The sequence below is a fragment of the Dryobates pubescens genome, chromosome 26 (genome assembly GCF_014839835.1).
Source record: "Dryobates pubescens isolate bDryPub1 chromosome 26, bDryPub1.pri, whole genome shotgun sequence".
Taxonomy (NCBI): Eukaryota; Metazoa; Chordata; class Aves; order Piciformes; family Picidae; genus Dryobates; species Dryobates pubescens.
In genome coordinates, this window is record NC_071637.1 from 16,947,088 (window position 1) to 16,967,071 (window position 19,984).

Genomic DNA, 19,984 nt, shown 5'->3' on the forward strand with positions numbered 1-19,984 from the left:
AAGCAAGGATCTCCACCCGGAGGCTGGTTTGCATTTCCCCTCCCCAAGCGCGGGCTGGCTCCCCGCTGCCCAGCACCCTGCAACGGCTCGGGACGGGGAATAATTAAGTTGACAGCGTGATGCATTTAATTAAAAGCCAGGGCTTGAAGGAAGAGCAGAATTAGCCACTGGGGCGGTGCAGCTTCGGAGCAGCATCCTCTGCATCCCTGGGAGGCGCAGCCTGATCCCTGGCTGCGTGGCAAGGATGGACTTGGCAGCGAGGTTTCACGCCTGGCAGAGCTGGCAGAGGCCACTGCGGCTCCCTGCGAGCCGCAGCCCTCCAGGCTCCTCCTGCTGCAGCCACCTCTCAGGGCCAGGCTTGCAGGAGTCCAGGCTCTGGTGAGCAGGGGGACAATCCCCCTCTTTCACACGGCCTCCGCGTTCAGCCGCTCCCTGGGTCTGCAGCGAGCTCAGCTTCAAACCGAGACCTGTGCCGGGGCTTCCCTTTGAGAACAACCCCTCCGGAAGCCCCCTGAGCGCAGAGCTGAGCTGCCCAGAGGCTCCTTCTCCTTGCAAGGACGGCAGGGATGGGCTGTGGCCCAGAAAGGGCATTTCCAGGAGCGCTGGCAGCACGAACTGCAAACCTCCTGCTCAGGCAGGCGAGGCGCTGCTGCGAGGGCTCTGAAATATTCATGGCCATTTCCCCGCTGATTATTCGCTTCCCCTTTCACGCCTCACCCTCAGCAGCGCCCAGAGACCGAGTGGGAAGGGCTCTGAAAATGGAAGTGGCTGAGAAACAACACCCAGAGCGGGGTTTATGACGAGGGGGGCTGCAGATGGCATGAAGTGGGGCAGCCCAGAGCTTCCCCCTGCCCTGAGATGCCTCTCGAAACTGAGGCAGGCTTGGAGGTGATGCTGCTGGGGAGTTTTGGCTCCTGACCTGCTTCCAGCCCCCCCCAAATGACTGGCAACAGGGGCTGAGCTCTGCCTGCCAGCAGCCTGGAAGGGTGCAAAGCCCTCTCCTGCTGCTGCTTCCCCACCTGCTGGCAGCTCCGTGGGCACGGAGTGAAAACACAATTTTTGAGGCACATCTGGAAATAAGCAGTGGCACCCAGGGGTGGGCTGGCAGAGCTGGGGAAGGCACTGGGCACCACAGCCACCCCAGATCTACCTGGGAGCCCCACACCTCTGCGGGTGCTGGTAGGTGGAAAGGGCAGAAATGCAGCAGGGTCCTTGTGGTGGTGAATTGTCCTGGAATCCCAGACCGGTTTGGGTGGGAAGGGATCCTTAAAGCTCATCCAGTCCAAGCCCCTGCAGTCCCCAGGGACATCCCCAACCAGAGCAGGCTGCTCCCAGCCCCAACCAACCTGAGCTGCAGTGGTGCCAGGCATGGGGCAGCTCCCAGCTCTGTGGGCAGCCTGGGCCAGGCTCTCCCCACCCTGTGTCAAACCTTTCTCCCTTCTCTCCAGCCTGAATCTCCCTCTTTGAGCTCAAACCATCTCCCCTTGGCCTGTCCCGACAGGCCCTGCCCGGCAGTCTGTCCCCAGCCCCTTCCAGCACTGCAAGGCCACCAGGTGGTCTCCCTGGTGCCTTCTTTTCGCAGGCTGGACCACCCCACCCCTCAGCCAGCAGCTCGGCGGCAGGCAGCCGCCAGCAGCGGGCAGCACGCCCCGCCTCGGTGACACGGGCCGGGCCGCCGGGGGGCCCCCCGGGGCCGTTCGTGCGGTGCCGTGCCCCGCGCAGTGCTGCCCCCTTCCCTCCGCCCTGCCGAGCGGCCCCGCCCGCCCGCGCTGACCGCCGCCCCGTGACGTCACCGCCGCCCCGTGACGTCACCGCCGCCTGGCCGCCGTTTCCGGTGGGGGGTCGGCTGGGGGCAGCATGGCGCCGTCCCCATGGCGACGCCGCTGTGACGCAATCTCCCCGCGACCCTCCCCGGAAGTGGGCGGGCGGCGCCACGCTGATTGCGTCACGGGGGGGCGGTGGCGGCGGCGGCGCCTTCTCCAGCGGCGGCGGCAGCGGGACGGGCCGGGCCTGAGGCTCCGCCATGGAGAGTGCGAGCCAGGGTAGGGGCTGCGGCTGCGGCGCTTGGGCTGCCCGGGGCCAGCTTTCGCCTCCGCACGCTTTGTGGCGAGGGGTGCCCGGGGAGGCCGTGAGGGGGGGAGGCGGCTCGTGGGGTCGAGAAGGCCCCAGGCGGCGGTAGGGGGAGGGGGCTATTGCCGTGAGGGGGTGATGAGCCCCGGGGGGGTGTGTGTGAAGAGACGGCCCCGGTGAGATGAAGGCCCGAGGCGGGGCAGGGCTGCTGCCCTGAAGGGGGAGAAGGACCCAGGAGAAGTGGAGAGACGGCGCGGGGGAGCGGGGGAGGAGAGCTGCCGTGCGGGTGAGCCTTTCTGGGGCTGTAATGGCAGGGCCCTGCGATGTGGCTTGTTTGCCCTCCCGGGGCAGCTCCCCTTTCTCCCCGCGACGGTCGTCCCCGTATTGCCCCGGGGCTTGTCGTCCTTGTCCCCCGAGGTTCGTCGTGTCTCCGTTCTCTCCCCGGGCTCTTCCCTCTCCCTCCCCCGCCGCCCCCGAGCTCGTCCCCCCCGGGCTCACGTGGGTCCTGCGGGTATTCAGCAGCTGGTGCTGGGCAGAGGAGCTATTTTGGATGAGCAGAGCCCTGTGCTTGTGTCGCTTCTGAGAGATGCTGCTGGAGGAAACCCCACCGGAGGTTTCTCTTCCCCTTTGTGCACAGTCCCTTTCTTCACCTTTCCCGACAGAGCCCCCAGGTCTGCATAACGTGCTTGGCTTGCTGGCTGCTTATTCTGTCTGCCCTCTGCTCCTTGTCTGTGACAGATATCAACCTTAACTCTCCCAACAAAGGTCTGCTGGCCGACACCATGACAGATGTGCCTGTGGACACCGCGGCCTCGGCCAGGACCTCCGTGCCCGAAGGCTTGACTCTGGCCGAAGAGGAAGAGTTGAGATCCGAGCTTGCCAAGGTAGTGGAGTGTTGGTCAGTGTGGGTTCTGTGTGGCCCCAGTTGTGACCTCCTGGCAAAAGGAGCCAAGAGGAGCAGCAGCTGGGGTGGCTGTTTCTCGGTCTGCGGTGCTGTTACCTTTGGATCTCTCAGCTGATTGTTAAAAGGCACAAAGCTGGCAGCTACATCAAAGGCTGCAGCTCCTTCCCAGAGTCACTTAATTTAGAGCTCTGAGGAAATAAGTGGGTTGTGGTGCTGTGAGCTTAACCCAGGCTCTCAGCTCCAGTTTGAAGCAAGAGAACACTTCAGGCAAGTGGTGTGCAGAAGAAACTCATTTTCCTTAGGAAGCTGAAGCCATGGAGCACTTAACATACTCCTTGCCAGCCTTTTTCTCTTCAACATTTATTATGCTTTACAGGCAGCTCTTTTGGTGTCTCTGTGCCTTTGAAGAGCTGGCAGCTTGTAAGATCCTATGTTTGGGGCTCTTTGGGGAGCTTTAAAGGTCATTTTCTAAGCTCTGGCTGAAATGCAGCTGAAAGAAATTGCAACTCTTCTCTCCTCTGTGTTCCTCTCACCGAAGGACCTTGTGGTGGAGTTTATCCTCCAGGTGTTAGCAGGGAAGGACTTTGTGGCACCACTCAGTTAAGGGAGAACCAAACCCTCCCTGCTGGAAAATGACTTCAGAGTGCTTTGAAAAGGATGTCAGAAAGGTCTTTGAGGAACCACTCTTTGCTTTGATGGCCTCAGAGGCAAAGGATTGTAGATAAAACGTTAGGGAATAAGTTTTGGCAGCTGATGGTTATCTAGTGTTGAAATTACACCAGGAGTGAGCTCTGATCTTGGTGCCATTAAGTCACCAGTACAGAGACTTGTGTGGCTGTTTTCCTCATGGCAGTCTGAGTTGTAGGCCTCTTATTCCAGCACTGTTCCTGTTCAGTTGGAGTCTCCTGCCTGTAGCTGATGTTCCTTCCTGCCAACTCCTCACACCTTGCTAGTTTTGAGGGTGGTAGAACCCTGGCTCAGTTTTCAGAGCTTTCCTGAACTGTGACTTAAGGCAAACCTCCACCTCTCCCTAAGGTTGAAGAAGAAATTGGGACTCTGAGACAAGTTCTGGCTGCTAAAGAGAGGCACTGTGGAGAGCTGAAGAGGAAGCTGGGCTTGACTCCCTTGGATGGGTTAAAGCAGAACCTCTCCAAGAGCTGGCACGACGTCCAAGTCTCCAACGCGTAAGTGTGCTCCACCTGCTCTTCAGGATGACTCTCTAGCGTTTCTGTCCCAGCAGGGTGAGTGCCAGGGCTCTCCCAGGTGGCTGGAAGCTTTTGCTCTGGTGCCTCTGTAGAGTGAAGGGCACTCAAAAAGCCACCATTTCCTTGCTGTTGTCTGTCAGCACAAACAGCCCCTTTTGTGTCTGTGCTGGGGCTGAACTGGTGCTGGATGCTCTTTCTCGTGGTGTTAAAGGTCAGGATTGCTACCCAGCAGCTCACTTTGCCCATTTCTGCCTGCTCTTTGAGGCACAGACTCCTGCTGCCCTCTTCTGAACCCAGGGTAAGGGCCATCTCCTGTCAACTAGACTGTTACCTGGAAAGGCTGGAGCAGGTGATCCTTGGGGGCCTTTCTCACCTGGCATTCTGTTACAATCCAAGAGGTTTCAAAGCTCTGTTGCACAGGGCAAGCTCAGAAGCTGTTCCCTGAGTTGTGCAGCTGGAATGAAAGAGCCTGCACTTCCCAGGGTAAAGCTCTGTAGTATCAGTGTGTTACTCATGGTCATCTCTGCCTGAAGAAGCTCTGAAGTTGAGCTGACTGTTCCTGAGCAGCTGCTGTGGGGATGGTCACTGCAGCCCTTGGCAGTGCCAGGAGGAGGGGGAAAGAGGTAAGTTGGGCCCTGCAGTTGTGCCTGGCTGTGAAGGTGCCCACAGAGCTGTTGAGCAGTCTGATGTACCTGGTAACTTGACTGGGATTTGGGGTTAGTGGCAGTGCTGCTGCAGAGCAGATCCTTGAGCTGTTCATCTTTGTATCCCTTCCCTTTTCCTCTCTGTCCTCCCTGCACCCCTGCCTGGTCTCTGTTACTGTCCCTGAAATCTGCCATTGTCTTCTTAAGAGATGAATGTTGAAGTTCTATTCATTAACACTTTCTGTTTCCAGTTATGTGAAAACATCTGAGAAACTTGGAGAGTGGAATGACAGAGTGACACAGTCTGACTTGTGAGTGCCTCGGGCTCCTCAGCAACACCTCCCTGCTGCACTCCCCAGCTTGTGCTACTGCTTGGCCTCACAGGCCCCAGGGCTTGCTTGGGAGCTGGAGGGAGCAGCACTATCAGTAGCAGCATGCTTGGCTTCCAGCTGTGAGCATCCCTCAGTTGCAGAGGAGATGAGTGAGTGTTGCTGCTCTCAGCTCTCTCATGGCCTTGCCATTACAGAAGGAAAATTCCAATCAGTTACCAGACCACACTGGATTGTAAAACCCCAATCCAAACTCTCAAGCAGCCTTTAGCTGCTCATGGGTAGGGTAGGCTGCTGTGCTCAGGGGTCTTACTGATGAACCTCTTGCCTTTAAACTATTTCTCTTCTCATTGCATGTGGAACTGTTAGAGCAGGTCCAGAGGATGCCATAAGGATGATCTGAGGGCTGGAGACAGGCTGAGAGAGTTGGAGTTCTTCAGTCTGAAGAAGAGTCCTGAGAGACCTTGGAGGAGGCTGCAGGAAGGCTGGGGAGGGACTTTGTACGAAGGCATGCAGGGACAGGACATGGAGCAGTGGCTTCAAACTGGAAGAGGCTGGATTTAGGTTGGGCATTAGGAAGAACTTCTCCATGAGGGTGGGGAGGCACTGGAACAGGTTGCCCAGGGAAATTGTGGAGACTCCAAGCCAGGAACTGTACAAATCCAGGTTGGATGGGACCTTGAGCAAGCTGGTCCCTGCCCATGGCAGGGGGGTTGGAACTGGATGGTCTTTAAGGACCCTTCCAACCCAGCCCATTGTGTGAGTCTGTGCCAGGGGGGAAGGTGCTGGAGGCACTTAGCTGTGGCTGGACATGGAGGCAGTGCAAATGCAGAGGCATCCATTAGCTGTGTTGAAGTGTGTGAACCCTTCTGATGTCAGCATGGGGAAGCCATGAATTTTGGCCCTTCCTGTGCAGATAAGCAGGTGACCAATGCAGACAAAGGACATCTGGCTGCCTTGGTCTGTGGAATGTGTCTGTTCATTGTGTTAGACAGGAGTCATTTGATTCCTGCTGCACAGCTGAACCTCAGGGAGCCTTTGAGTGTGTTCTGCACTCGAGAGTCTCTTCCCTTTCTCTTGTGGTGAAGGAGCTGAGTGTGTAGCTAAGAGGAAGACTTGGGTTGGGAGCATCCAGTCCTTAGTGAGAGTCACTGATCCAACTGGGGTTAGTTCCACTTCAGGGGGACCTTAACTGCCTGTGAAATGCCCCCTGCAAGCTCCTCTGCCTGAATGGGTGGCAGACACTTTCTGCAGGGCTTGTGTTTGCTTTGTACCTCCAGTCTTGGTTCCCACAGCCCCTGAGGTGCTCTTGGGGCTGTAGAGAGGCTTGCTTGCCTGCCAGCTTGTGCAGGTCAGTCTCTGGGTGCAGTGCAGCCTTGGGTGTGGCCCTCTGATTCACTTGCTCAGGTTTTGGCCTTGAGCTAGTTCACTGCTCTCTGCTCTTTAATCCAGGCCTACCACACAGCATGTGGAGAGGCAGCAGCAGATGTGAAGACTTCCAGTTCCTGCCACCTCTGAGCTGCAGGCTTGGTTTCTTTGTGCTCAGTGTTTGAACACCCTGGGGCTCAGGTGTCTCCCTGCCTCTCAGCAGCTCCTTCTGGCTGTAACAGAGGAGGGGGGACTCTATTGTCAGGGAACTAAAGCCTGTGATACTCTGCAGTGTAAAGAGACAACTCAGGGTGTGGAAAGTGTCCAAAGAGGCATCTGCCAGCAGCCTGGGCTCACTATCTAACCTCCCTTGTGTTTGTAGATATCTCTCAGCCAGCAGCACACTGGAGGACTGGAATGAGAAATTAACTCAGTCAGAAGCGTGAGTGTCCCCAGCTGCCTGCCAGCCTGCACTGATCTCTGCTCTGCTCACAGAGCTCTGCTTCCATTTAGCTCTATTGAAAGCTTTCTCTTTTCTAGCTTGCACTTTTTTAACCCTCTTCTGTGTGAGGAAGCTTTTCCTCAGGTCACTATTTGAATGATTTCATTGTGGTCCAAGTGATGGCCCTCAGGTGCCTGCTTGCCCTCAGAGGACATGGAGCTGATGGAGAGGGTCCAGAGGGGGACATGAAAATGCTCAGGAGGCTGGAGCAGCTCTACCACAAGGACAGGCTGAGGGAGCTGGGGGTGTGCAGCCTGGAGAGGAGAAGGCTCCAGGCAGACCTCAGAGCAGCCTGGCAGCAGCTGAAGGGCTCCAAGCAGGCTGCAGAGGGACTGCTCCCAAAGGCCTGCAGGGACAGCACCAGGGGCAGGGGTTTGAAATGAGAGCAGAGCAGATTGAGATTGGAGGTGAGGAACAAGTTGTGCCCCAGGAGGCTGCTGGAACACTGCAGCAGGTTGCCCAGGGAGGGAGCTGAGGCCCCATGGCTGGAGCTGTGCAAGGTGAGGCTGGAGAAGGCTGTGAGCAAGCTGCTGCAGGGGAGGATGTCCCTGCTGAGGGCAGGGGGCTGCACTGGGTGGCCTTTGGAGGTCCCTTCCACCCCAACCCATTCTGGGAGTCTGTCATGCTGTTAGATGCCTGGAATCCAGTTCTCACCTGCACTGAGCTATGGCAGAGCAGTGTGGCAGTTGGTCTTTGTCCTTCTCCCTGCATCTCTCCCCCAGCAGCCAGGAGAGTCCTTCACAGCAGCCAGGGAGCAGCAGCTTCTGCCGTTGTGTTCTGAGCTGGTTTGAAGCCTGCTAAGGTTGGGTTTAGGGGAGGCAGCTTGTCCTGCTCTCTGGAGTGGGTATGGAATTCAGTGCTTGGAGCTGGATTGTCAGCAGTGTGTGAGCAGGAGGCTGTCCCAGGACAGGTGAAAGAGCAGAGATGAGGAGTGGGAGTATCCCAGAAGCCTCCCAGGCACGCAGCCTGCCCTCGGTGTCTGCTGCCCGTGGCTGCACGAAGATGGCAGTGGCCACTCTTTCACTTGCCTTGGAGTTTATCCATGCTGGCAGCTGTGGCTGGGAGTGCAGGGCTGTCTAATCAGAGCTCCTCCCTGGGTGTGCCTGCTGGAGCTGCAGACCTCTCCTTGTCTGTTTCCTCCGGGGATAGCAGCAGGGGTGCCGGGAGCCTGCGGCCCCGCAGCGCCTCCGCAGCTGGGGCAGCCCTGCTGGCCTGCTTGCTTGGGCCCAGGCACTGGCAGCTCATCTGCTGAGGTTACAGTGGAGGGGTGATGGGGACTGAGGAGTAGCTGGTGGGGCAGCATCTGGAGTGCTGGGTCTGGTTCTGGGCTCCCTGGTTCAAGGACAGGGACTTGCTGGAGAGGGTACAGCAAAGGGCTACAGAGATGCTGAGGGGGCTGGAACCTCTCTGGGAGGGGAAAGGCTGAGAGGGTTGGAGCTTTGTAGGCTGCAAAGAGCAGCCTGAGGGGGCTCTCATCAGTGCTGATCAATACTGCAAGGATGGGTGGCAGGAGGATGGGACCAGGCTGTGTGCAGAGGTGCCCAGGGACAGGACCAGGGGGCACAAACTTGAACATCTGAAGCTCCATCTGAACATGAGGAGGAACTTCTTTAGGGTGCTGGAGCCCTGGAGCTGGGTGCCCAGAGAGGTGATGGAGCCTCCATCTCTGGAGACATTCCAAACCCACCTGGCTGTGTTCCTGGGTGACCACCTCTGGGTGACCCTGCCTGGGCAGGGAGGGTTGGACTCCACCTCTAGAGGTCTGGTGCTCAGGCAAGGTAGTGAATGATTGGGGACTTGAGCCTTGGTAAGCCTGGCCATGCAGGAGAGCAGTGGAAACCTCTAGGTCAGGGCTGGGGGCAGTTAAGTTGCATTAAAGCTTTGTGCAGCCTGCTCCTGGCTGCCACAGATGCAGCTCCACATGTGCTGGTGGCAGCTCTGGGTTAGAGCTTCTCAGCTCTCTTCCCTGGCTCTGCCTCCTGCACTGCAGCAGTGGAGGGAGGGTGTGGGGGAGCTGTGGATGCAGGAGCAGGCTGCTGAGCTGAGCTGGCTGCTGCTGCTGGGGAGTTCCTCTGTTCTGCCAAGTTCACATTCAGCTGGAAGGTTGCCTTGCTGTGGGTTACTGCTTCATGGCCATCTACACCATGCAGGTTGCTCCCCTGCTGCCAGCACCAACACTGCTCTGCTCTGCTCTGCTGGAGGGCTGCAGGTGCAGCTTCCTTAAGAGTCCTGCTGTCACCTCTGGACATGCACTTGGGAGGCCTCTGGCCTTGATCTGCTGGATTCTGACTGGGAGAACTGGGGCTCTGTAGCCTTGAGAAGGGCAGCCTGAGGGGGACCTCATCAGTGCTTCAGGGCTGGGTGTCAGGAGGATGGGACCAGGCTCAGGTGCCCAGGACAAGGGGTAGCCGACCCAAGCTCCATCTAAACATGGGGAGGAACTTTCACTGAAGGGTGCCCTGGGACAGGCTGCATTCCAGGCCCACCTGGAGGTGTTCCTGTGCTGCCTTCTCTAGGGGATTCTGCCCTGGCAGGGGGGTTGAGAGGTGCCTTCCAACCCTGCCATTGTGTGAGGCTGAAGCTGCACAGGACAGCTGGGAGCCTGCAGTTGTGCAGGGTGTGATGGTGCCCTGGGAGCCTCTCTGGCTCAGTGCTGATCTCTGGGGGCTGGGTGCCAAGCAGGCCTGGAGTCAGCACAAAGCCCTCAGGCAGCACAAGGTCCTGGGGGTCCTGTGAGCCAGCTGTAAATCCAATCCCATGACTGGGCTCAGGCAGCTGGGGAGGAGCCCAGCTGCTGAAGGCCAGGACTGAGATCCTCCCCTCCTAAAGCAGCTTTGGCTCTAGGATTCAGTCATTGCAGCAGCTGGAAGTGTGTGAGAGAGCAGGACTGGTGCTGAGCAATTCACAACAGCAGCCAGCAGTGTGAGCCTGCAGCTCAGGAGGCCAAGGGCAGCCTGGGCTGCACCCAGAGCAGTGTGGCCAGAGGTAGAGAGAGGGATCCTGCCCCTCTGCTCTGACCTCACCTGGAGCACTGTGTCCACTGCTGGAGCTATCACCACAGCAAGGACCTGGAGCTGATGGAGAGGGTCCAGAGGAGGCCAGGAAAATGCTCAGGGGCTTGGAGCAGCTCTGCCACAAGGCCAGGCTGAGGGAGCTGGGGGAGTTCAGCCTGGAGAAGAGAAGGCTCCAGGCAGACCTTGGAGCAGCCTGGCAGAGCTTCTCTGGAGACTGTCAAGCCCTGTCTGGATGCATCCCTGGGGGACCTGCCCTGGGGATCCTGCTGTGGCAGGGGGGTTGGACCTGACCTCTGGAGATCCCTTCCAGCCCCCAAGAGTCAGTGGTTCTGTCATCAGCTGACAGAGAGCAGCTGTCAGCTGTCTGTGGTGCTGTGGTTGATGGTAACTGATGGGAAACTTCTCCCCCAGGAGCAGCTGGAGAGGGGGTGCTGAGCCCTCCACTGCTTCCCTGTGCAGTGAGCTTGCTTTGGCTTCTTCCCTCCATAACCTAACCCTGCAACAGGCTCCTGGACTGCTGCAAGGATCTCATGGGATGGGTTCCTAGCTCTGTTTGCTCAAGGAGAGCAGGAGATGGGTGCAGAGCAAACAGGCCCCAGTGCTGTGGTGCTGCAGGTGCCACAGGCAGGCTGAGCCTGGGGGTCTCCTGCCAGTGTTTGGCAGACTTCAGAGCATGTGCTGCAGATGGGAAGGGCAGTGTAGGGAAAGGTTGATCCTGCACTTGCTGACTTCTTAACTTCAGCCTCTGGATCCCTGCAAGGCTGGAAGGGGCTCCCTGAGTGGGGTCAGTGCAGCTCACTAACCCAGCTTCTCTCCTGCCTCTCACCTGATGGGGGGGAGGGAGGGATGCTCCTTGCTGTCAGATCCCACCTGGTAGTTCAATCTGTGATGTTTTCTTTTCAGTTACAAGAAGACCCAGGAAACCCTTTCCCAGGCAGGGCAGAAGACTTCAGCAGCCCTGTCCAATGTAGGTTCTGTTCTCAGCAGGAAATTTGGTGACATGAGGTAAGATTTGTGGTGCTCTGATCCTGGCTTCTAACAGCAGTGAGGCTCTTGGGGGTTTCTCCCTGTGCTTTGCTGCACATTCAGCAGTTCTTTGCTCTTGGTTCAGGACAGACTGAACTCTTGTTAGAGACTTTTTGATGGCTAAAGCCTGTTCTGAGGCCTTTGATTTGTCTGAGAACTGACACAGTTTGTGTGGTTTTGGTTCTCAGCAGCCTCTGCCCTTTGCCTGCCCTGTGCTCTCCCTGCAGCTTGGGCATCATATAGAAGAAATTAGATTCAAGTTTACCTTTCCCATTCATGGCTGGGAAACAAGTTGTGCCCCAGGAGGCTGCTGGAACACTGCAGCAGGTTGCCCAGGGAGGGAGCTGAGGCCCCATGGCTGGAGCTGGAGAAGGCTGTGAGCAAGCTGCTCCAGGGGAGGATGTCCCTGCTGAGGGCAGGGGGTTGGGCTGGGTGACCTTTGGAGCTCCCTTCCAAGCCATTCCATGAGTGGGTTCTGGAGGGCTGTTTCCTGCTTAGGACTGGGCAGAGCTCATCACTCTGCTCTGTGTTACAGTGGGGCTGTGTTTCATGCAGATTCCAGCCCTGGCTGTCAGCTTCAGAGGCAGCCTTGCAGGCACAGTTATGTCCTGGAGGCTGGAAGATAGGAATGGCCTCAGGGGGCCATGGCCACATGAGAGATGGCTTCCTCTGGCTGCTGCTTGTCTGGATTGCTCAAGCAGGTGACCACTGAGGTGGCTGCAGGTGCAAAGCTCTCTGGTTGGAACCTGGAGAGCTGGTTCCCTGAGCTGCTGGCTGAGCTGCTTGCTCTGCAAAGCTCAGGCTTGAGCTGCTGCCTTACCTGACCTTCACATTCAGGCTAGAGATTGCTTCCCCCCCAGCCTTTCCCAGGCAGGGTACCCTGCCCATGTTTTCCTTGGAACTGAGACTTGGTTCTGAGCAGGAGTGCCTGAGGAAGTGTTGTGCTTCCCAGCATGTCCCAGCCCTGGACTGAATGGGAAGCTGTGGTTCTTTGTAGGGAGTTTCCTCTTCTGCTGTGGCTGGGAGGATCCAAGTGGTAAGAACCTGCTGGCCTCTGGTCACACAGTGCTGACTTACTCTGGTTCTGTCCTCTGAGTGATTTGCTGTGTTCCTGAGGGGCATTTGGGGGTTTCCAGTAGCTCACCTCTCAGTTTGGCAGAGGAGGAGCTGGCTTCCTGCCCTTTTCAGTTGAGTTCTGACTTTGCTTTCCTGGAAACTGCTCCAATGTGCAGGGAGAGTGAGCAGATTAGAGATGCTAGCCCCGGGTGGGGGTGGGCAGTGCATTGTGCTAAGGGGAACTCAGCTGAGTTAGTACTGAGAGCTGGGGGGGTGCAGCCTGGGGAAGAGAAGGCTCCAGGCAGACCTCAGAGCAGCCTGGCAGCAGCTGAAGGGCTCCAAGCAGGCTGCAGAGGGACTGCTCCCAAGGCCTGCAGGGACAGCACCAGGGGCAGGGGTTTGAAATGAGAGCAGAGCAGATTGAGATTGGAGGTGAGGAACAAGTTGTGCCCCAGGAGGCTGCTGGAACACTGCAGCAGGTTGCCCAGGACCCTCCTGGTCCAGGCCTCAGGGTGAGGCTGGAGAAGGCTGTGAGCAAGCTGCTGCAGGGCAGGATGTCCCTGCTGAGGGCAGGGGGCTGCACTGGGTGACCTTTGGAGCTCCTTTCCAACCCATTCTGTGATTCTACAAGTGAGGTAAATTTGGTGCCTGACTTCTGCACTCTGGTGGTGCCAGAAGGATGGGAACTGCCTCTGGAGCAGGCAGGGAACTCCTGAGCCCACATTGCCACCACTGGGACAGGCTTGGTCCTGCCTGTTTGTAGGCTGGGAAAATCCAGTTCCCCACTCAGCAGCAGCAATGTTTGTGCCCATCCCAGGACCAGGTGAGGAGTGAGCCTGTCCCCTCTGGTGCCAGAGGGCAGGTGAGAGCTGGCTGTGCAGTCAGCTGGCCTCTGCAGCACTGCTGCTGCTCAGCATTAATCACCACCCCAAACAACTGCATCTCTTTTTGGAGCTGATACCTCGGGGGGGCTGCTAGGAAATGGAGGCAGCCACTTGGGAATCCCTGCCAGGATCACCCCAGGATTTGCCTGATCTCTGGGGGGAACACAGTAATGATTGGTTGGTTGGAGTTGCTTGTTTCAAGACTCACTTTTTGCTGTGTGTAGCTGAACAAAGCTCTGTCTCCTGTGCTGCACTCTGAGATCTGTGGCTCTTGAAAGAGGTTTAACGCTGGGCAGAAGTTTCTGCAGGACCTGTCCCACTTCCCCCCCCTTGCCAGGTGGAAGTGGGGTTCTGAGGTGTGATCAGAGCTGGCCAGGGCTCTGGTGTGGTGTTCTGATCACTTCTCAAAGAGTTCTGATCTCTGTCCCCAGAGAACCTGTTCCAAAGCCTCAGAGCAACCTCTGCTGCTGGCCTTTCCCTTTCCCTCTCTCCCCCCAGATTCACTTGTGCAGCAAGTTCATTTTCCATCCCTGGGAGTGTTGAGATAGCAGAAGGGATTTCCTTGTTTAGTCAGCCCTCAGTGCTTGATAAACACAAGGAAAGCAGTGATGAATGGCACTGATGCCTCTGACACACAGAGGGGGCACCCAGAGTGCCAGGAAGGTTGCTGTGGGACGCAGGCCCCTGGGGTAAGCCTTTGGGGTTGCTGTGTTCTGCTCCAACTGATTTGGCAGCATTGAGAGGTGTGGGCTGTGTGCTGTGAGTGAAGAGGTGCACTCAGCATTCAGCTTGTCCTGAAGGGACTAAATGCAGATGGGAGTCACCAAACCTTGGCCAGCTTTGGTTCTTTTATCCCCACTCAGAGGGGAGAATCAATGGGCTTTGGGATGTCCTGGCCTAGCATTCTCCTGAGCCCAGCACTGCCAGCTGGAAAGAGCTTCCCTCCTGGTTCTGTGTCCCAGACACACTTCACTTGAGTTTGCTCTGCAGAGTGCTACAAGCCAATTCATTATGAGATGGTAGCCTGAGCCCCAAGGTGCCTGCAACCCCCTGAATTTAGGTGAGCTTTGAAACTCTTCGGAAAGGAGAAGGACACCGAGCACCAGCCTGCTGCTGGGGCATGCAGGGCAGCATGGGGCATGCAGGTGTGCTAGCTGTGCTCTCCTTCAAGCAGGAGTGAGTGGGAAGTGAATGTTTGACATGCAAAGACAGCATTTAAGGAGCCTCCTTGCCAAAGAGCTGACTTGGGGGAAGGAAGCCACACAGCCTAATGCTTAGCTCTGGCTGTAGGGAAGAGCCTTTGTGCTCCTTGCCGAGTCCTCAGCTCCCCGTGGCTGCTCCCAAAACTTGTGCTGGAGTGGAATGAAAACTGCTGCTGAAGCCCCCTGAGAGCATCTTGGTGCTCTGCCTTGGAGGGTAGGGAAGCTTCACCTGTTTCAGACTGCTGAGATGTTGCTGCCTGGCAGGATCCCAGGTGGAAGCCTGCTCAGCTGCTGGGGGATGGTTTGCCCTGAAAGCTCAAGATGGGCAAGCAGGCTGTGGGGTAAACAGGATCCCTGCTCTCCAGATGCTCTTATCTGTGGTATGCTGAGGGGGGGTTGTTCTCTGAGCAGTGAGTTGCAGGTCTGCAGGCCTGGTGCCAAGTAGCCATTGCAGCTTCCTGTTGCAGAAGTTCTCAGCCAGGAGTCCTGGCAATGCTGTCTTTGTATGAGAGCTTGGCTGGGGGGAGGGGGAAGGGAGTGTCTTTTGCCAAGCACTGCTTACTTTGCTAAACTGAATCTGAAACACCCTCCAGAAGACCCCACAGAGTGCCATGGAAGCAATGGGCAGAGGCAGGTGACAGGGTTTGGGTGCTGGGGTGGGTGTGCAACACCCTCTCCATCCCCAGCACCCTGCCTCTGAGGTACTGCTGGTGCCTTTTGTTCCCTGAGACTCTTGATTCAGGAGCAGTAAGTGGGTCTGCCTGCTTCTGGGGTTTGTTCTGAGGGTTCCTCCTGGGAGGTTGGCTCTGCTGCCCCATGACCATCTCCCTCCCGAGCTGCCCTGCATTTGCTGTGGAGATTTGCACAAGTGTCTGACTCTTGCTTCCCTTTTCTCTCTGCTGCCTGTGGCGTCTCCCAGGGCTCACCCCTTCTCCAACTCCTTTAGGTAAGACACTCCTGAGGGCTCCTGGAAGACCTTTGCTCCTTGGGCAGCCCCTTGCAGATGTTGAAGGGGAGGCTGACTTAAACTCTGCCCCCCCTTTCGACCCAGACTGAGAAGCCTCCCCCAGAGCTGCCCCCGAGGTTGACTTCTCTGTCCCGGCTGCAGCCTGATGCTGAGCTTGGTGTTTGAGTGGCTGGGCTGCAGCTCTTCAGTGTGGGCAGAGGGTTGGCTGTGGTTGTCCAGAGCAGGCTGTGTGGGGGCAGGCAGGGTTCAGAGCCTGGGCTGGGCTGTGTCAGTACCCAGTGGTCACTTTTCCTTTCTCCTTGTTCCGAACGCTTCCGAGCAGCAGCTACTCCATCCGGCACTCCATAAGCATGCCAGCCATGAGGTAATGTAGCCAACTCCTGGGTCTGTGAGGGGGCTTGCTGGGGGAGTGCAGCTGACTCCAGCCTGGGTGGGTTTATCTTCTCCTGTCTGTGACTGGTTCCCTCCCTGAGCAGCCCCCGCTGGGGGCATGGAGTCGCCAGGGCCTGCGGTTGGAGTCCTTCAGGCTCTCTTGAGCCCAAACTCCCGGGGTGGCTGTTAGCACCTGGGTTGTTCTTGGCCTCAGCCCACAGTCACAGCTGTGCCAAAGTCTCCCTGAAGCTCTCAGCTTTCAGAGGTCCTCCTCCTCCTCCTCCTGCAGTGTGTGGTATGGCCACTGCCAGTGTCAGAACGAATCCTGACCTGAACCCCCTGTCTCCAGCCTGGAAGCTCAGCACCTTCTTGCCATGTCCTTGAGCATAAGGTGGAGGTGTCCTGGCAGGAGGGACACCTGCAGGGGCTGCAGGAGGGGCCTAGAGCACAGCTCTTGTGAGGGGTGGCTGAGGGACCTGGGGGTGTTCAGCCTGCTGAACAAGGCTGGGGGGACACCTTCTGGCTCTCCACAGCTCCTGGAAAGGAGGCTGGAGCCAGGTGGGGGTTGGGCCCTTCTCCCAAGGAACATGTGGTGAGACAAGAGGAAATGGCCTCAGGTTGTGCCAGGGGAGGTCTAGGTTGGACTTGAGGAACAATGGTTTTGGTTCCCCCCCCAAGGCTGTCCAGGCCTGGCCCAGGCTGCCCAGGGCAGAGGTGCAGTCCCCATGCCTGGAGGGGTTTCAGAGCTGTGGGGATGTGGTGCTGAGGGCCATGGGTTGGTGGTGCCCTGGCAGTGCTGGGGTAAGGCTTGGACTTGATAATCCTGAGGTCTCTTCCAAGCAAGATGATTCTGTGAGGCTCACAGAAGCCCTGCCTGTGTTCATCCTCCTTGTTGTTTTATGGGCACAGATCTCAAGCAGTTCTGTGGCACAGAAATAGCTGAGCTGAGGCAAGTCATCTCCCAGTGCTCCTGCAGCCCAGCCCGGGGAGAGCAGCTCCTGATGAGTAATTGCTTGGTCTGCATGCTCAGTGCAGAGCACTCCCCTGGAATCCTTCACAGGCAGAGCTGCTTCCCAGCTTGTCAAGCAGCTGACCTGCTTTTCTGTGCTGGGAGGATGAACTGCTGGTTAGTGCACTGCACAGTGGGGCTGGGGAGCCTTGCCTGGTGCCAGCCAGCCCTGCTGTGCTGAGGGAGCTGCCCACAGGTGCAGGCACATGGCCCTTCCCCTTCCAGCCTTGTGGGATGTAACCTGGGAAACCAAAGCCTTTGTTTTAAACCCTTCCCAGCTTTTCCTTGACATGATTTAAGGCAGCAGGCTTCTGGGTGGAAGCCTTGCAACACTAAGAGGTAGCTTCTTCTCTGCTTGTGTCCATTCCTTGCGAGCTGGGACCCGTTTCCCTCAGCCTTTTAGCTTGGGCAGTGGAGTGGATTGCACCTGGTGTGAATGTTTCCCTTCAGAGCTTGGTGTGGTGTCCTTGGCTGGTGTGCCTGAGACGTCTGTGCCAAAGGCTGTGAGGAGCAGGAAGTGTTCTGGGTGCTGCTGGCACTGCCTGGGAGTGCTCAGAGCCCAGCCATGCTGTGTGGCTTGGGGTGGTTCAGCTGCAGCTTGCTTTGTGCTCATTTGTTTGTTTGCTTTCTTCTCCCTCAAGGAATTCTGCAACCTTCAAGTCGTTTGAAGATAGAGTTGGGACCATCAAGGTAACTTTATCTGTGTCTTGGGAAGATAGTGTGATGCAGAAACTTTAATTTCCTTCCTCCCTGGAGGTGTCCAAGGCCAGGCTGGATGTGGCCCTGAGCAGCCTGGGCTGGTGGGAGGTGTCCCTGCCAGGGCAGGGGGCTGGAGCTGGGGTGAGCTTTAAGGTCCCTTCCGACCCAAACCGTTCTGCAGCCTCTCAGCTGGGTCAGGTCTTGGCTGCAGTAGGTGACCTTGAGAAGGGGAATTGACTTTGGTGTTCTCAGTGCTGCTTTCTCATTGTCCTGACTCTCTCTTCTCTCCTTCCAGTCCAGAGTGGTGGGCAGCAGGGAAAACAGCACTGACAGCCTCCACTCCCCGTCGGGGGCTGGGGACAAGCCTCCACAGGACAACACTCCCTTCTAGAGCCAGGACCTGGCTTTGCAGGGCTGGGCACAGCTGAGAGCCAGCCCCCTCCCCTTCAAATCTGCCCAACAGCAACGACACAACAACTCCTAGAAGGGGCTGAGAGCCAGGCTGGAGAGCTCCATCACCCATTCATAGACACTGCTGCTGGATCTCCATCAACCTTTTGTACACAGATGATATTTTACACTAACCTTTGTAGATGAAGTGTATCCCTGCTGTCCTTTGGGAGAGCAGCTGAGAGAGTTTCCTTCAAGTAGCTCAGAATTGCCTTTGGTAGAGAGAGAGAATCAGCTTTGGGTTTTAATCTTTTTCCCCCCCTCTTGTCTGACATAGCTTGGAGCAGACCCTGAGCAGTGTGAGCAGGGCAGTTACTGGAGAAGCCCAAGTGCATGAGCATCTCAGCTTCAGCTTCTGGCTGCCTTCTCCCTCCAGAACATGCCATGCAGCTACTCCCTGAGCTCCCAGGCTTCTCCTGTTACTGTTTTCTCTGGCTCTTAATGAGAGCAGTCAGGTAATGGGGGTGAAGAGCTGAGGTGGCGTGGTTGGGTTTGTGTTGGTTTCTCGTCTGGGCTCCCTGAGCAAGCTCCCTGAGCAGCTGCCTGGCTGTTACACTAGTGCTCTAGCTTTACAGCTCCAAATCTTTATTTTTAAATGCAATGAACTTTAAAGAAATAAAGCTTAAAATAAAAACAACAAAAAAATAAGACTAAAAGAAGCAGCTTTGGCATCATCTTAGGGTAGTGCTCCCTTGGACTCTGGACTGCCAGCCTTACATCACCTTATGCTTTATTTGTTGATGGAGGGGTTTTTGCCTCTAGAGGAGGGTGTGAAGCTGGAGTGGTGAGCACTGGAGTTTTGCATCATCCCCAGCAGCAGCAGCATGCCTATGAGCCAGTCCTTGTGTTCAGTTCAGTGGTGCACTCTGCTTCCTGAGCGTGTGAAACTTGCTTCTCCCTTCTCAGTTCACACCTTGGTTCCTGGAGGAGAAAGGGCAGAGGGCTGCTAGTGACCAGGCCACCTTAACAAGGCCAACCTTGTCTCTAGCACTATGGACACAGTTGGAGGGACTCTGTTCCCTGTGGACTCCTGCACCTGCCCAGGACTGGATGGGTGTTCTCTGTTGAAGGCCCCAGCTGTAAGCTTTGGGTTACCCAGTGGCTAAAGGGTCACAGAGCTCAGCCAGTTCCTTCAGGAGCTGGGTGTTTTGCTCTTTTGATGTCCAACTCCATTGCTCAGGAGCTGAAGGAGCTGAGTGTTCTCCTAGAGGCCTGCTCTTGCTCTGGGTGAGGTGCCTCCAGTGGGAGTACCTGGGGTGAGCAGTGCTGTGCCTTAGAGGCGCCGTGGCCCTTACTCAGGTCTTCAGACTCGCTGATGTCCGTAGCGGGGTAGCTGTAGTGGTTTATCACCCTGGAGGGACTCGGCCTCCTCTCACCCTTCTTTTAGACTTGACACTTGCCTGCTTGATGAACCCCTTTCCCCCACCCCCTGCTCCCCTCCTGTGGACCTGGGGCCCCAGGGTGGCATGAGAAGGCAGGTGTACTGGGCTGGGGGTGGAGCGTGGAGTGTCCTCCACTGCTGCTCCCTGTTTGAAACCGGTTTCCCTGCAAGCAGCAGAGGCAGTGCCCCTGGGACTGCTGGGGCCTGGGTGTTGAACTGTTTATACAGATAAAGAGTGAGGAAACTTGTTAATAAAGCATTCCTTTGGGAGAAAAAGGGCATGGAGCTGTTTGGTTGTCTCTCACAGTGCTGAGTCTGCTCTTGGGTGGTGTGAACTTACCAGGCAAATAGCAGCTGCCTGCACTGGCTGCTGGTGAGAAGCAGCTGAGATCTCCTGGCCCATCCCTCTGGGCTGTTTGTCCCTCAGCTCTTGGGCTGCCTTCTCATGAAAGGGAAATGCTAAACATTCACAGCCTGATGTTTCCTTTCCCCTGTTCTGGGACAGGACTGGAGGCAGGAGCTGCCAGCTTGGCTTTCAAAGGGCAGCAGAAAGCAGGTAGCAGGCTGTGAGAGAAGCCTGAACTCTGCAGAGCCTGCTGTGCTTCCAGAGGGAGGCTCCCAGCTGGGCCCGCAGCAGCTGGGCCCGCAGCGGCTGGGCCTTCTTTCTTCCTTTCTTTCATTTCTTTCTTTTCCTCTCTTCCTTTTTCTCCTACAGGTAAAACTACATCTCTGCAAAGGGGTTGGTGTGATGCCTCAGCCTGGAGCTGCTGGGGCTGTGAGCTCCCTGGGGCTGCTCTGCCACCTCCCCAGTCCCTGCAGCCAGGGCTCTGGGGTGTTTTGGAGGAAGGTTGCTTAAGCCTTCCCTTCCTGGTTACAGCCTTGACAGTTTCTGTCACTTCCTG

General features: G+C 57.0%; 1 protein-coding gene across 6 annotated transcripts; it reads left to right on the plus strand.

Moving 5' to 3' along the window:
* Window positions 1-1,963: 1,963 nt before the first annotated feature.
* On the plus strand, window positions 1,964-18,199 carry TPD52L2 (TPD52 like 2). 6 transcript variants are annotated; one of them, XM_054173578.1, is made up of 9 exons: window positions 1,964-2,042; window positions 2,809-2,954; window positions 4,010-4,158; window positions 5,075-5,134; window positions 10,940-11,041; window positions 15,124-15,150; window positions 15,494-15,535; window positions 17,194-17,242; window positions 17,547-18,199. In XM_054173578.1, exons 1-9 carry the CDS (start codon window positions 2,024-2,026, stop codon window positions 17,640-17,642), a joined length of 690 nt encoding a protein of 229 aa, XP_054029553.1. In that variant the 5' UTR covers window positions 1,964-2,023; the 3' UTR covers window positions 17,643-18,199. The 6 variants fall into 6 exon arrangements, with proteins under 6 accessions (XP_054029553.1, XP_054029554.1, XP_054029555.1 ...); XM_054173579.1 differs by having other exon boundaries at window positions 2,836-2,954; XM_054173580.1 differs by lacking the exon at window positions 5,075-5,134.
* Window positions 18,200-19,984: the final 1,785 nt, after the last annotated feature.